Here is a 16,147-nt window from a genome sequence, read left to right as displayed (position 1 = left end):
CCACTTTCAAACTTTTGCATCCTATTGTTTCTATATTTGTTTGTCAAATAATAATATCAGTTGATACAAATGTAACATTAAAAGTTGAAAATTGATTGAATTTTATGCTAATAAGGAGTGTTTGTAAACTTTTAATCATTCTGAGAACTGGTAGACCTGATGTCAATTGCTTTCTGCTAATGCCTCGGCTTTTAAGAATAGCACCTTGTATTTTGTTCTTTTTTTCCAGAGGAAATGGAGAACTTCATCCTTTATGAGGAGCTTGGCAAAGATGGCAGCTTTGTCGTCTATAAAGGGAGACAAAAGAGCAATCTCTGCTACGTTGCCATTATCTGCACAGACAAAACCAAGAGACCCGAGATCACAAACCATGTATTTTAACTATGCCTAGTCATGTTTCATTTGTAATTTTTTTCTAATGCTAATTTTATTGTAAAGTTTAAATGACATAAAGTAATGCATTAGTTAATTATGAATCCCTAAAAAAATATCAGTGCACAAAATGTTTAAGGTTTTGTTGATGCAAGTTGTATTTCTCTCCTGTAAGGTACGACTGAGCCAGGATCTGGATCATCCAAATATTGCACGCTTCTACGAATGGTTTGAGACAAGTAAGCACCTCTGGGTGATAGTGGAGCTCTGTACAGGTCTGTAATTTCTCATTTATTCCCAAATAAATATTGGATTTTTTAAATATTGGAGATGGAATGGAACGAAAGTACTTACCCTTCTGTTATACTTACTTTTGCTTTTTAAACGTTAATGTCTATGCTATTACCTTCTAGGCGGTTCCCTGGAGTCTGTAGTCGCTCATGATGGAAATCTGTCAGAAGATATTGTGAGAAGGTTTGGATGGGACTTGGTCAAAGGATTAAGATACATCCATGAATTGGGAATCATCCTGTCAGACTTCACCCCTGCAAAGGTTTGCATGTGCAATTATTTTGATCCAAAACCAACATTATAACATGATACGTATTTAAATCGATGATACATGTTTTTTTTTTCTTTAGGTTCTTCTAGATGGTAGCGGCATTTTGAAGTTTAGTAACTTCTGTCTGGCCAAGGCCGAAGGAGAGACTCTGGAGGACATTTTTACAACACTTTCTGCATCTGAGGAACCAGAGGAAGGAGACAACAAGAACATGAGACCAAGAGTGCAAGGTCAGAGCTTAACATTGATGTATGATTAATGAAGGACATGTGGTAATATAGACCTTTTTAAGATTTTTTCAGATCAAGTTGGACTGTACAAACTATGCAGGAACAAAATAATTTGATTCCTGGAAAACAACAGTATTTACAGTACTGTGCGACATTCTCGAATCACCTCTGTTTTATGTTTTGTGACAAAATACATAGTTGTTTTTTGACAATAATGATCTTTTGTAGATATTTTTTTGTAAAGCTGAAAGACGCCCTATCTAGAGCAGTTGATCTCTTTTTGTAACGTGTTTCAAAAACGTCACGTTGGTCTTATTGAGCAAGAAGAATAACAAAAATCATGGAAAACATTACATTTCGCATGTACTGGGTTCTCACTTTTGAGGACATTTTATACTGTGGATTTTGCATACAGCAAGCAACATGATTTCAGTTATTTTTCTAACTGTGTCTGCATGATTCTGTTGCATATTTCTAGGTTCTTCAACCTACAGTGCTCCAGAGGTTGTGCAGGGATCAGAAACCAGTAGGAGATCTGATCTCTGGGCTCTCGGTTGTGTGCTCTACTATATGTACACTGGTACCCACTCACACATGTTTACAAAGTAACACATTCACATATTGAAAAGTAAAAATGAATGAATATGTATGATGAATTTTCTCTTGCGCTGATTTGCTTTGTCTTTTTATATTATAGCTTGAAACTGAACTGAATTTCTGATTCTAATATTTGCCAAAAGAAATGGGAACATTTTCACACTTTGTAAGCTTATATTTTATTCACAATGGATTGCAGTAAACGTATAACATTTTTAAATTAAGAAATTGTACCATTTTCAGAACAGGTGAGGAGCTGAAGCTGAAGAGATCCTAAAATAGTAAGGGCAGGGGAGATTTAAAGCTGTTACAGTAAGTGGTACAAATTACTAACAGGTGGATGAGCATTTCAGCAAATAATTAGGTTGATTGGGAGCAGATTAGCATGAGGTTTGGGTGTAAAATTAGCAACTTAGGCAAAATTCTTCACATGTGAAGATGGGGAGAGGTTCACAAGTCTATGAAAATATCTGAATAATATTCGCAAAGTCACTTTGGGACAAAAGTGAGCATTGGTCTTAAACTGGCACTGCCTAAGAAAACACCCAGTCCTTTTTCTGTTACAAACATCACTTGGACTGCTTGGACTCAGGGACCCTTCAACAAATCGTCATCTGTAAAAACATTTCCCCATGCCATCCACCAGTAAAGCTTAATCAGTCAAATAAGCCATAAACAATCTGTCAGAAACGCTGCCATTTTTAATGGACTGTGGCAAAGTGGGAATTTTACACTTAATCCATAGTGTTGTAGTTTCTGAGTGCAGAACCTCTTAACAATAAAAACATTTGGTGCATCGTGACATGAAGGATCTGAGACAGAAGATACAGGACTGTTGAACAGCTACAGCAACTGGTCTCCTTGGTTTCTAGATGTTTGTGGACTGTTGTTTAAAGAAGACATGCTTCTCTGTGGCTAACATGCCCTTGTTCTGCCTTTTGGAGATGTGCTGCTACCATCAGTCTCAGAAGTACCTTTTATTTTCTAAAAATCTTGCAGTTTCTTAAATTATATACTTATGATTACCAAAACATGTTACTTGGAAATAATATTTGGTTTTATGGAATTTGAAAACCTTTGCACTTGTATTTTTTGTATGTTTTACATAATCCTTTTTGTATTTGGGGGTTGTTACTGACTACTTGTTTTCCAGGTAAACCTCCTTTCTGTTCTGATGACCACACTGAACTGACAGAGATGATTTTGCATCAGGAACCGCCACCTCTAAGACAGAAAGGTAATATGCTATGTATCAAACACAAGCTAGCACATGAACCTACAGTTAAGCTTCAAAGTTAAGGCTAATGTTAATTATGTCCCTTGGCATTATTTAGAAATGTCTTATTCAACCAAGAAATTTATTTCTGATATGAATTGGGAAAGATGTATAACTCTTTAAAGTGACTATCAGTTTTGGAAATAACACATTTTTATTTTCTTTATTTTTCATTTACATTTTAACAAATGTAAAGGCAGGTCACAAAGTACTCTCAATATTGAGGGGATACATTTTTATTTCCATCACACCAGTCATATCCTTAAAGTTGTTTTTTTTGTTGTTGATTTATTTTTGGTGGGGAACTCTTTCTGGTTGGAAGGCCTCCATGCTGTCACCATAAGCTTTAGCTCCCTCCAGCAGATCAGAATCTGGACTCTAACTGGGCCTCTCAAAATTCTTACTTTTAGTCAGAAGTTAGCAAAATTAAAAATATTACTTTAAACCTAAATCTGTCAGGGGTAGGACTAATTTAGGGTCTTACTGTATATAAAGTGTTACATTAACTTATTTAATCTTTTCCAGTGTTTCTCCCAAATCCTCCCAGTCAGGAATTCCAGAGCCTCCTGAAAGGTTTATTAAATAAAAACCCAACCAAGAGGTCAGACCCATTGATTTTTCATTGAAGTAATAGGTTTGAAATATTAATTATATGTATTTATATAATTTTAGCAATCAGATATTTTGTTTTGGATTTTTGCACACAGCAGACAAGCGCTCATTTCTCAAAATTATTTAAACTTTTTTTAAATCTAAACATACATATTTTTTGGTCACAAATCTAACATTTTTTGTCCTTCAGAAGATGATGGCTATAATTTTGTATTAAAATTTTCCAATTGTTCAGTGGATTCTGACTGTGGCTACTTCCGTTGAAGTCATTTTTGGTTTGCCAGTGTTGAGTTGTGTGAACTATTTTTCTTCCTCAGGATCAGCTGTTCGGAGTTGGTGGATCATCCTTTCTGGACTCAAGTAAAAATGGAAGAACATGATGCAAAATATGAGGAAGCTGAAGATGTCAATGGGTACGAAAAACAATTCTGTGATGAAGTTGACTCTATTATCATGGGATGTGTAGATATATTTCACCCCCTGTAACAATTGTCTAATATTTTAATTTTTTTTGCAACATTTTTGTAAAAATGGTGAGGCTGTCATTTGTTTGAGAGGCTTTGATTAAATTATTTGATGCATTTTTATTTTTTTACAGACACAAAAGGACACACAGCCCTTTTCTTGCTGAAAACTCAGTCAGTCAACCCAGTAGCCACTCAGCGATTAGCCAGACAGGTTTTAATGTCTCAAAGAAATCAACATCTTCTCATACGACAAATGTAGCCGACAGGCCGTATGACACAGAATATGAAAGCCAACAATCTGTTACACATGTGTCTGGTGGAAGGTTAAATTACAAAAACTCAAATAAGGAAGTGAGATGTGGAAAAACAATGGCGGACCAAGTTGAGACAAGAGATCTGTCTCAACCAAAGCAGGGAGATCCACAGCCCACTAAACCATATATGACAGGTAACAGATTGTGTTTGGTTTCAACAGTTTAATGGCGTGGCAGTTCCTTACTTGGACCCGAGAAGCTTTGTTCTCTTACAGTATACAAATTTAGCATGACATCATTTGCCTTTTACACTAAGCAGTTTGAGTTATTTCTAAATCAAGATGGTATTTCTGAAAAAAAAAAATAAATCTAAAATTAGGTTATATGCAATTCTTTCTTTAACTCTCAACTTTTTTTTGACTAATTTATTTTGCATATATGTGTGATGATAAAAATACAAATTTGCCCTTTTTCCAGGTAATGTTCTAGGGCTGAAACCAAAGAACGGGGTGGATCAAGACAACACTGATACAATCTTTCTACTTAGGTATTTTTGTTTAAAACATGTATAGAAATATTTTTCAAAAGTATTCTGCAGTTAAACTTCATCAAAACTATTTGGGGACATTGATCTGGAAGTAATTTGATTAATTAATTTCTGAAAGCATAACTGTAGCCCATGTGTTACCAGTGGAGTTTCAATATCTATGAACAGTTCAGCTACAAAAAGTTTCATTCTTATTTGTCCATTGTTGCTTATTGTTTATTGTTTGTGGTTTTTCATAGCAACTCAAGAAACCAATGCAGTCTCTCTGACCCATCAAACCAGAACTCTGAGCTTGAGGTAAACGTTACTTTACATACTGGATTCACAGTTAACTTTACTAGGGCCATCTGTGAAACCTCTTCCTAACACAAATGGCAAATTGTCAGTTACGTGGTGTCATTTTAATACATTTAGATATGCAGGTATGCAGATGTCTGCTTGACAAAGTTCTAATCAGGCATCAGAATGGGGGAGAAAAAGGATCTAAGTGAATCTTGATTCACTTAAACTAATTCGGTTCAATAGAGTACCCTTGGGATGGAACAGGAGACTCCCTGCATGGATATTCAGCAGACATTTGTCACAATATGAACCAAAATGTCTGAATGTTTCTTAACACCTTGCTGATTCTATACATTAAAGAGTCAAGCAAGAGCTGTAGGTGTAAGGGGTCAACACAGTAAAGAGTCAGTTATCTGATTTTCTCCCCACTGTTTTCTATTTTAGATTGTCACCGATACCGGCGTTGCAAGCTGTGTGAAGCACCTTCTACACGCCGAGTTTGACCTGAGTGTCACCCGAATCATTGACAATCCAAAGGTATGGAGATGGAGATGCTGTACAGGGTGTACAGGCTAAATCCTTTAGGATCAAGTATCACTATAATTAGCCTTTCCGTTGTTTTGTCGTAAATGAGTGTTTCAATTGAAAAACGCTTTATGTTAATCCCAGAAGAAATTCACTGAAGACAATTGAAGGTTTTCTTCTGGAATCGTTTTTGCTTTGTGAATGTGAATATTGATAGCACAGTCGCAAGGAAAAAGTGAACAAAACAAAGCAACAAAAAGTAAGATGGTCGCAAACTGAAGTTGGTGTTTTTGTTTTTTTATCCCAATAATGACTTTAACAGATACTTAAGAGTACTCCTGTACGATTTGATCCCAAAAACCTCTGTGTACCAGCATATTCAGGTATGTTGTCTTAATTTGCATCAATAAAGTTGAATATATAGCACAAGATTATCTCAAAGTTAAATCTTTTCCCTCTTGTGTAGTGGAGAAGCTGCTTTCTCTGAGTGATGACGAGTGGACTGGTTTTCTGCTACAACTTCATTCATGCTTTGAAGAAAAGAAACCGTCCATGCCACTCGCCTCCTCTTCTGCTCTTCCTCAGTCTACAGCTGTTCGTTGTAGACTCAACCTGCTGTGCTACCTCTGCTGTATAGTTGGCCACACAGTTATTGCTGATAGGCTGATTAACTCAACACTGGTAGGAAAACATTTACTTCAGCTCCCTTTTTGGAATGTAGCTTGAGTGGGTTTATTGACCATAACTGTGTATTTTGAAATAATATTTAGTGTCTCAGCATACAGTAGCATGACAGTGTTAGGAACTTTGCGGTCACCAGTGCTATGTTTTCTATTCTATGTTTTAGGATATCATCAGGGGAATTTCAGAACTTCAAATTCTAAAAGGGAAGAGTCGTATATCACATATTTTTCAAACACAGAAGTAGGCCTGTCGCTATAAACGATAAATCGATTAATCGTACGATAAATTAAAACTATCGACGTCATTTTAATTATCGGCATTATCGTCTCTGCCGACCTTTTTCTCTTTCTGTTGATGACACCGAATGAAAAAAGGCTTAACTCCGGTGCTCTCCACTGACTCCTCCCTTCCTCATTTCCTTACTGTAAAGCCCAGCGCACACTACACGATCTTAGAGCTGTCGGCCGATTGTCGGCCCATTTTCAAAACCTGACAGATCACACATGAGCCGACAGAAATCCTAGGTATAACGGTTCGATCGGGTTCGTTCCTGCCGTGTGGTGTCCAACAATGGGCACAAAATAATGGCTACAAGTTCAGTTAACTAATTTTAAAACCAGGCATTAATCAGTGCTTTACTACAATCTACCTGCAATGCATGTGGCTAGTGTCAGCGTAAAGTCCTGACTGAATGAAAATCATTAGAACCTATTTACGTCACCTTAACGAAGAACAGCTGAAAAGTTACCGGGTTTATCAACTGCGGTAGCAATTTCGCTCCAACTCCTCCTCTTGTCATTTCTATATTCTTTGCATGTTGAATAAACATTAATGTTGTTTCCAAGTCGGCTGGACTTCGGGTTGCGCCGTGTCAGCTGTTTGGGATTCACCGACGTAATTTCCCCTCAGAAAACACGGAGGAGAATCCGAGCTTTCTGATTGGCTACCTGTCACATTCAACAGGCTGCGTTAAAGATCCCAGTCGGGAAAAACCCTGATTTAGATCGGAGCGGCAACGAGGATCTACCGTAACACACCACACAATCTTAGAAAGACCAAAGGTCTAAGATTGTTGTAAGGGGAAAAATAGGAGCAAAAATCATATAGTGTGAACTATTGCATCAGGTAGTCGATGTGCCCATCTTCTCTATTTAAATCTAATTATTACTGAAGGGCAACATAATATACAGACTTCATAATCTGCACTCTTTGGGTTGAATGCAGTATTTATTTCCACTTTGGCTTTATGTTGTTTAGTTTTTATCAAGTACATTTTTTGTTAATGGAGACTGAGAATCCATTTTGTTTTTGGTTGTTTTGTTTATTTTGTTTATCAGCTCCAGTGTTAAATATTCTTTTGAAAATAAAGTGTATCTATCTTTGGCAGGAAATCACATGCATTATTAAGTCATTTCCATTAAATCAGTGTAAAAAGGTCTTCAAACAATATTATCGTTTATCGCAATAATTTTTTGAGACAATTAATCGCTCAGCAAAATTTGCTATCGTGACAGGCCTACACAGAAGGTTATATTTCACAGATTGAATTCTGTAAATTTAGTTGATTATAGCTCACAGATAATAAAAACAAGAATTCAGTGTTTCATAAAACTAGAGTGCTATAAAAAACAAAAAAAAAAAATATTTTAACTTTTTGACTTTCTTCAAAGACTTCTTGCAACAAAGGCTGGATTTACACAAATAACACTTCTGTGTTAAACTTTATTCATATGAGTTTTTCCAGCCTGTTAGTTACTTCTCCACAGCTTTATCTTTGACCTGTCTGCTGTGCTCTTTGGGCTTCATGGTGCTATTTGCTCATTAATGTTCTCTAACCTCTGAGACCTTCACAGAAACTCTGCAGTAATTCTGAGATCAAATTGCACAGAGGTGGACTCTATTAGCCGATTTTATGACTTCTAAATGAATTTGATTATTTTGGATTTTATGGATAAGAATAAAGAGACCTGAATACAAAAACAAGCCACAATTTACATTTTTATTCTCAGAAATTTAAAATACTATATAGCATTTCTCTTGATGGTTCACATGTGCTACTTTAATTTACCTTTTCACATGGAATAAGTTTAAAGATAGATCTTGCCTTAACGTTAAAGACATTTTTAACAGAAATTTTTTTATTTTGTGTTTGAATTAGAATATGGAGTACCTGGAACCATGTTTTGTGCATTTATTGAGATAAGAACTTTTACCAAAATCCAGTAAAAGTGCATGAAACCCGCATGCCACACCTGGTCTGCAGGATGGGCTTTCATTGTCCTCAATGCTCACACTTGATGTATTTTTGGAGTGGATTTAATGCTAAATCATATAACAATTGTAGGATCATTGTGGTAAAGAAAAAAAATTCAGAAAAAAGCAAAAATAATATTGATTTTTTTAAATATTAATATTAATATCAATACAATATATTGTGGCTAATGTATAGTAACAATTGAGTGTTGAAGGAATTAGTAGGAGCTTTGAAGAAGTAACAATCCATCTACATCCCATGTTTTCACATAATTTAATCGTCATCTCTTAATTTAGTTTCCTAAATCGGTTTGTTTTTCTTTTTCCTTATCACTTCTGTACTCTCCTTATGTTTATTTTTTTGTTGTTGTCTTTTTGCAGCTTTCTGTATTGACCCAGCAGTTACGGCAAGCTCCAAACTGGGATTTGTAAGTACACCCCAAGTGCAAAAAAAAAAATGTTTTTTTTTTTCCATGAACAGAAAACATGATAGCTTACAATTAAGGGCCAGTGGAGTAATACAAAAGTTTATAGTTTCACGTATATTTTACAGTAAATTCAGAATTTCCTGTGCAGTGAAAAGGCTCTGAATTAAAGCATTAGACAAGCCAGACAGGCATGATTAATAAAAGTATGATTTGTGTTTTCCACTTGTCTATCTTTTTCTCATACCATCTCTTCAGTTACAGCTTTACTTTAGGCGTTATCATTGGTTAGCCAGATTTATTATTAATTCAGAAATAATTAAGCTTACCTCTTTCAAGGTGATTTAAGTGAATTAAATAAACCATTGTTCTGGTTTTGATTGCAAGCTTCAGATGTTCTGTTACTTTTAGGAAAGCCAATTCAGGAAGTTTACTAACTTAAATTGTGTTACCATATTCTCTGTTCTGATATGCAAACACAATACCTAAAATTAATTAATCACATATTTATTTTTGAACAATATTTTACAGACGAAGCAAGATCCTCCGAACGATGGGTCTTCTGGCTCTGTACTGTAGTCGTCTTGAAGAAGACTGCCACGTCTCTGAGGTCTGAAGGACTTACAAACATATTACTGTATTTGGGAATAAAAACAGCTGAGTGCAGAACTTAAAACATTTAAAAAAAATTATTTTTACTGTAGTATTATTTCAGACTTAATTTAACCTAATTCTTTAACAAGTTTACTTAAATATTAATGACTTTTATCAAGAGACTTCTTAGTAAATAGTCATAGACAGGTCGGTTACTACAAAGTGACCAGGTAAACATTTTCATGTTTGGGTAATATGAATTAATTACATTCTCACATACTCAAAGATCTTAACAGTAACATCAAAGACACCAGGAAAATGACAAATGTAATACCATTTTGGACCATTATGTGGCAGTAAATGCCAGAGGGAAATGTGTTCATGCTGTTCATGCAATATTGAAAATATCTAAAATTGTACTAAAATTCTCCTTCCTGTCTTTGGGCTAACAGAAATCAAAACTTTTAACACAGTTGAGAGAAGATTTACCCTGAATGAACATGTGAACAGCCACACTTGCTCATGCCATACTCACTTTTATATCCAGCTTGGACCAGCTGGGGGCATTACAGCTCTTTGAGACAACTTTCTTCCACATGCAGAAACAAATACCAAACTCCTCGACTTTCCATCTCCCTGTTTGTCTCTCATGCATATTTAAACATAAATAGAAGACACAACTTGCTTTTAAGTTAATGAAAAACCTTAATATTCTTTACTGTTGCTTGCACCAGGGCATATCTCCTACAAATGCATTTTATTTTGCTTAGTTGAGATTGTACCAATTTGAAACTACTTGCTTATAATGGAAAATTGCACTAAAAAAAAAGATATGTTTTTAGAAACAAAATACAAGTGTATGTTCCGATAATGCCTTTGGTGTGATTTTCATTAAAAGCCAGTAAAATATGATGACTTTTTAGATTTTTCTGTTGTAGCTTTTATGACTTTAGAAGTTCTTAAATTATTTGATAAGCTATTTTGCACAGTGACACACTCTTGCTAAGATAATATTTATTAAATGTACGGCACATACAGTTTTAGCCATATGATAAAACACACGTGTTTTATTGTGCATGTATCTAGTCCTGGAGAGCTACTGTCCTTCAACTTTTAGAAGCAGCCCTTCTCCAACCCACCGGAATCAAATGAACGACTCCTGTCCAAGATGACAGGCTGATGAGGGAATTTGGAGCAGGGATGCATCTAAAAGTTGCAGGATATTAGCTCTCAAGGGTTGGTCTTGGGCACTCCTGGTGTAAATTGATCACATGCTTTCAAGCGCTCTGATCTGTTGGGGAATGGATGCAAGATCTCAGCTGGCTTTTCTGTATCCCTCTGGAACGCTTTGAGGGCGTTATAGATTATTTGGGTGCACTATACCGCTGGTGAATACTACTGCGCTTAGACGCTGCAGCACCTTGAACGTTTTTACAGTCTCCAGTAATATTTAAATCTGTCTGAAAGAAGTACACAACTTGATTGCTCAGGGCAAAGGTTTTACAAAGAAACCTTACATTGATTTTAGATCATCAATGTTATTATCCTCATCTGCAAAGTGATTTTAATGTGGCGGCTAATGTATGCTGGAGCGCTTCTTTAGTTGTTTCTTCTTTAGCTTTGAGCAACTCTTATTGTTGTAACCATCAGAAATGCAGATGAATTGCAGTTGAAAGACCACAACCTTAATACTGCTGAATGCTTTTGTGGTTAAATCAACAAGTTTCCAATGTGGACTGAAACAACATCTGAGCATAATTACCATCATAAACGAAACGATATTCACAAGCTTCATCAGCTTTATTAATTCACATGGGCAATTTAGTCAGTTTATGTGGGTTCTCTAAAAACAAAAGGTTCATACAGAGCTAGCTAAGTAAAAAGCTAATTTTGTGTGACCATTAGTCCTAATGATCTTTATAATTATAAACCAATTTTCCCTCCTCTTTGTGGTCTTTTTTTTGGTTTGTTTCCCTATATAATTTATGTCTGCGTGATTCCTGATGTCCTCATTATAGCATTCATACTGTTGCTGCTTATTTGTCTTTGGGATTTAGAAAAGGGCCAGCCTTGGCATATATACGTTCAATGCCCTTGGTGTTTAGGACAAATGGTGGAATGTTTTTGTTTTTTGTCTCCGTTACCCGCTTTACCTTCCTGCAGCTACTGTGGATGTAACTGAGCGTTGTGCCTGCCTATCTTCCTCTGTCTGTTCGTGACTATGGCCATGCCTGACCATCTATGGGCTCAGCAGGGGTTCTGTGTGTGTGAGTGTCTTTTATGTGTGTGCACAGGCTGTTTTGAACACTGCCTGTGCGAGCTCTCAGCAGGGGTTTTGTGTATGTAGTTCTGTCTGTTCTTATTGGTGTGTGTTTGTGCCTGCAGATACTGTATTGTTGTGTTTCCTTATATTGCAGGGAACAGATGACCAATCAAACAGAACACACACTTGCATTTTTCTCTTTGAGTGTGTGTCGTCTCAGCAGGGGTTCTCCTGCTGCAATCCTGCTGATTGGTGTGTTGGGGCTGGGCTTAGTTACCATAGTAACTTCAATATACTTTATTCAACCCCTCTATTTCCACCTACACCCGCACACAAGTATATCCTTTAAACACATATACAAACAAAGTACACCTGTATTTTTTCACTGTCCCCTTTCTGTCTTGTTCTTTCTATGCTGACAATGTTGTTGTTGTTTTTTTTCTTTAAAATGATTAAATTGCTTTGGAAAAAAATACTGACAAGTATTCAGCTGTTAATGTGATGCTGTGTCTTTGAAACCTCACACATTTCCCCCTCACTAAACATCACTCAAAAATTTCTCCCGTTTTTTTTAGCCTACCTGCAGATTAAGAAGTACATCCTTTACTGTGCAGGGTGTTTTACACGATAAGGAGACTAAATGCTCCAAAAAATCTCCCAGAAATCCTTGAGGACACAGATTCAGAGGGTACTTGCTGCACAAAAACACAAAAAGTTGCAGTATTCGTAATACCCCATCAAGAAAAGGGCAACAATTTAAACACATTTTTAAAAATTCAATTACAGTAGCGCTAATGGGTTTGGTATTTCATAATGTAGAACATTTGTTTTCCACTTTGCATCAGATATTACCCCATATAGTCATGCATAAGATATAAAAGCAGGTCTCATGTTACCAGTAGAGCTCTTGTCAAGACATTCTCAGAATCTGGGCTAATCTTTGTGTATCATCTTTTTGATGGATACTGTGCTTTATATAGATTTTAACCAGACATCACCTGCTTGTTCTTCCATTTGATATGCATTATGTTTTATCTGCCAAAAAACCTTTTAAAACAATGCTCTGTTGTGCAAGCATCATTATTAGGTTATCAGAGCACAGAAAATGGGATGAAAATGTTGCAAATTAGGCACGTTGGTGGAGAGCTGAGTACGTGAAGATAAGGTTGACTGCACTGCAGCTTTGTTAACCAGTCTCTTGGTTCACCTCAATAACTTATTGTTCCTGGAAGTGATGCTGCAGTTTTCTTTTTAAAAGATAAATAATTTACTAGTCTGAACCTCTTATAATGTGTTGGCAAATCTTTCTCAGATATATAAAATAACTACTTAAGAAGATTGTCTGGACAGAAAAATAGGCTATATTGAGAAATCTGCTTACAAGAAGGGCAAAGGGTGAAAAGGGACTCAGCCTTAGTCAATAGACGAACAGCAGACACGGGTTGAGAAACCGGCACAGATCTGGCAAATTCAAACAAATAGAGAAGGAAAGATGAATGTTAAGAAGTTGAGAGGAGGGCAGTTTGACAAAGGGGTCAGGCAGGTCTTGCATCAGATCACAGAATTACCCATTAATGTTAATGTCAGAGAGCTACCAGCTGTCTCACCATATACTTTAATATCAGGCTGTAAAGATAAGCCACCAGTAATTGTTTTGAGTGATCCAGTCACAAGTCGTTGTGCTAAAAACTGATTTATGTTTCGTAACACACTCTTGGTACCTCGGCTCACATTCAGAGGTCGTCTGGAACACCTGTGCCCACAATCTTTTTACAGTCTGAATACAGATTTGTCTCAAGCCTTGCTCAATCTGTTACATTTCCTCTTGATGTTTTTTTTTCTTGCGTTGGACTTGTCTTATTGGTCCTTCTCACCTTTTTAATGAACATTTTCTTAAAATTTTGGAGCTTGAAGACTGCGTTTTTGCCCGTTTCTTCTCTGGGCTATACAAAACATGTTCATTACAATTAATACACAAAATCATTCTGAGGTATTGAGATTTCACCCGATCAATTCTGTTTTGAGCACATGTGAGAATGTGCTGTTTTAGAGCTAAGTCACGATTATGCAAATAAGCTGCTGCTGACCAAGACCTCCAAACTCAGTGTTTACATTGGCACCTCAGACACGTAAAAACGTCTACAAACAAATGCACAGCGGTACAACTATACATCTTTGACCCAGAAGCAGCCGACATCAGCATAACTCCGCTCTAAAACTGTTTTCCGCAAATTCAATCTTTTTTTTTTAATATATATATTTGCAAGGTCAGAGGAGAAGCACCTCTCTCAACATGTGCAAAAAATAAAATCAAATCAATGTCTGTAGTGTCCAACTAACCGACATGTTTTCACAAACACTTCATCTTCTCAATGGTAGACTCACTTTCAGTTTACTACAGTTCTGACCGTAAATGCACAGATATTGTGTGGAGCGTAACATGAGACATAGCAGAGTCTATTGCTCAGCATTAGCTTGTGCTAAATGAAAAATCATGTTCATACCGAACAACAACACAAAACATACAAGACATTATTAAGTACTTGCATCACCATCATCTACAGATTTGTGACAAACAGTAGGGACAGAATCTTCCTTCAGTCTTAAGTATTTTGGCAAGTCCTGCTTTGTGCTGTTGGTAGTTTTTAAAGTATTCCTTTCTAAACTAATTGCATAATCTACAAATTTCTTTAGGAATATCACAGGGACATTGCAAACAAAAATAAAATGAAGCCACTTAGCTCTGTTCTCCTTGACTGGGAGGAAATACATGGACACACGATATGTATTGTAGTTGACAACAAAACATTTTCATTTTCCAGCAGCCATTGCAGTGGTAATCCAGAACAAATTTAGCATTGTCTTGTAATGGAGTGGGTAGATCTCCACTTGGGTTGCCAGGTGAGGGGCTGGGCTTACCTTGGGGTTGCTAGGTAACAAAATTGTGACCTAACAATTTAGAGGTTTTCGAAAGAGGTTGTTTTGCAGACACCAGGAGAACATTTACGTATTCCCAAAAACAGCTGAGTGCTTTTTTTTTTTCCACTTTGATTGTTTCTAGAGGAGTTACCCAAACGAAAATATAGAAACATGCAAGAAGTGAATTTTGCATAATATTGGAACTTTAAGACTGGTATCTGATGTAGAGACATGCTAAGAAAGTTAAATGTATCATTTTTATTTGCAGGACTGACTTCTGAATCTCAATTTTTGTTGAATCGATTTAATCTCTGATTATTTTGTAAGTAGTAGAAGTTGAATAATATAGATCGGGTCCATGTGTAATTTACAGAACAAATGAGACTTTTAAACAAAATGAGTAACAAAGAGGTCCAGACGATGACCGTCTGTTATGTTATTTTGGGAAAATATATACAGCCTCCTTGTGTTGGCATCACCAAGGTTTCTTGATAATATCAGGTTGGAACATTGTTTACCACTATGTATTTGTGCTGTTGTTAGTGTGAGGAACATTTCCTACTGGTGCTTGGGTCTTATAAAATTCTGCACCTTTTCTAATGACTGTAATTTATCTTATTGTATTTATTGACCTATTGTGATAACACTGCATGCAAACATTTGTTTCTTGTTGCTGTATTAGTTCAGTCACTGTTTCTAGTCCTTCGTATATATCCAGACTTCCTTCATTCTTGTTTTCAAAAGCATAAAAAGCCACTTCATGATACATAAATTATAAATGTGGTTGTCAGTTTGCATAGATTGGTTTGAGCTTTTCGCTGTATCATAACCTTGAGTATAATACAAACATTTTAAATAATTAATGCCATGATCTGATTGCTTATTACTGCTAGTACTGCTACTACCTGCGGCTGCTCAAATAGCTACATATTACAGTCATCTTTAACATTTATTTATTTATATTTTGATCCACAGTACTAAATTAGTATTGATGTTCCAGAGTCTATTGTGTATAATATTAGACATTTTCTGCATTCTAGTCCATCCAACGTTACAGAAGTATAACAAGCTGATACTATCTTAGCTTAATTAGTCAGCCTGTATGCTTGACAGGGTGACTAATTAGCCTGTCAAGCTGGCTACAAATGCCATCTGTAGTCAATGGCCTTTTTTCAGCCAGCTGACTGCCAGCATTCAACAGGTGGGGGAGAGGCATCACTGTGTTATTCTATGTGGAGGTATCTCTAGTCGCTCCAGTGCTGTTTTCCCCAGAACATCAATAAGT

At 36.2% G+C, this 16,147-nt stretch overlaps 1 protein-coding gene across 3 annotated transcripts in view; it reads left to right on the top strand.

Annotated features, from left to right (window-relative positions):
- The window catches only part of ulk4 (unc-51 like kinase 4), an 87,103-nt gene that overhangs the window by 381 nt on the left and 70,575 nt on the right, over positions 1–16,147 (top strand). For all 3 annotated transcript variants that reach the window (XM_032556222.1, XM_032556232.1, XM_032556212.1), the window contains exons 2-17: positions 230–372; positions 548–647; positions 786–925; positions 1,014–1,164; positions 1,643–1,744; positions 2,915–2,998; positions 3,563–3,638; positions 3,967–4,062; positions 4,248–4,564; positions 4,848–4,917; positions 5,157–5,214; positions 5,644–5,736; positions 6,047–6,107; positions 6,191–6,405; positions 9,043–9,089; positions 9,618–9,696. In XM_032556222.1, the coding sequence (XP_032412113.1) occupies positions 235–372; positions 548–647; positions 786–925; positions 1,014–1,164; positions 1,643–1,744; positions 2,915–2,998; positions 3,563–3,638; positions 3,967–4,062; positions 4,248–4,564; positions 4,848–4,917; positions 5,157–5,214; positions 5,644–5,736; positions 6,047–6,107; positions 6,191–6,405; positions 9,043–9,089; positions 9,618–9,696 (1,827 nt within the window). In that variant the 5' untranslated portion in view covers positions 230–234. The remainder of the gene's footprint in view (positions 1–229; positions 373–547; positions 648–785; positions 926–1,013; positions 1,165–1,642; positions 1,745–2,914; positions 2,999–3,562; positions 3,639–3,966; positions 4,063–4,247; positions 4,565–4,847; positions 4,918–5,156; positions 5,215–5,643; positions 5,737–6,046; positions 6,108–6,190; positions 6,406–9,042; positions 9,090–9,617; positions 9,697–16,147) is intronic.

Source organism: Xiphophorus hellerii, chromosome 3 (assembly GCF_003331165.1).
Source record: "Xiphophorus hellerii strain 12219 chromosome 3, Xiphophorus_hellerii-4.1, whole genome shotgun sequence".
NCBI lineage: Eukaryota > Metazoa > Chordata > Actinopteri > Cyprinodontiformes > Poeciliidae > Xiphophorus > Xiphophorus hellerii.
The sequence above is the reverse complement of the archived record's forward strand: the minus strand, read 5'-3'. Positions and strand labels throughout refer to the sequence as shown.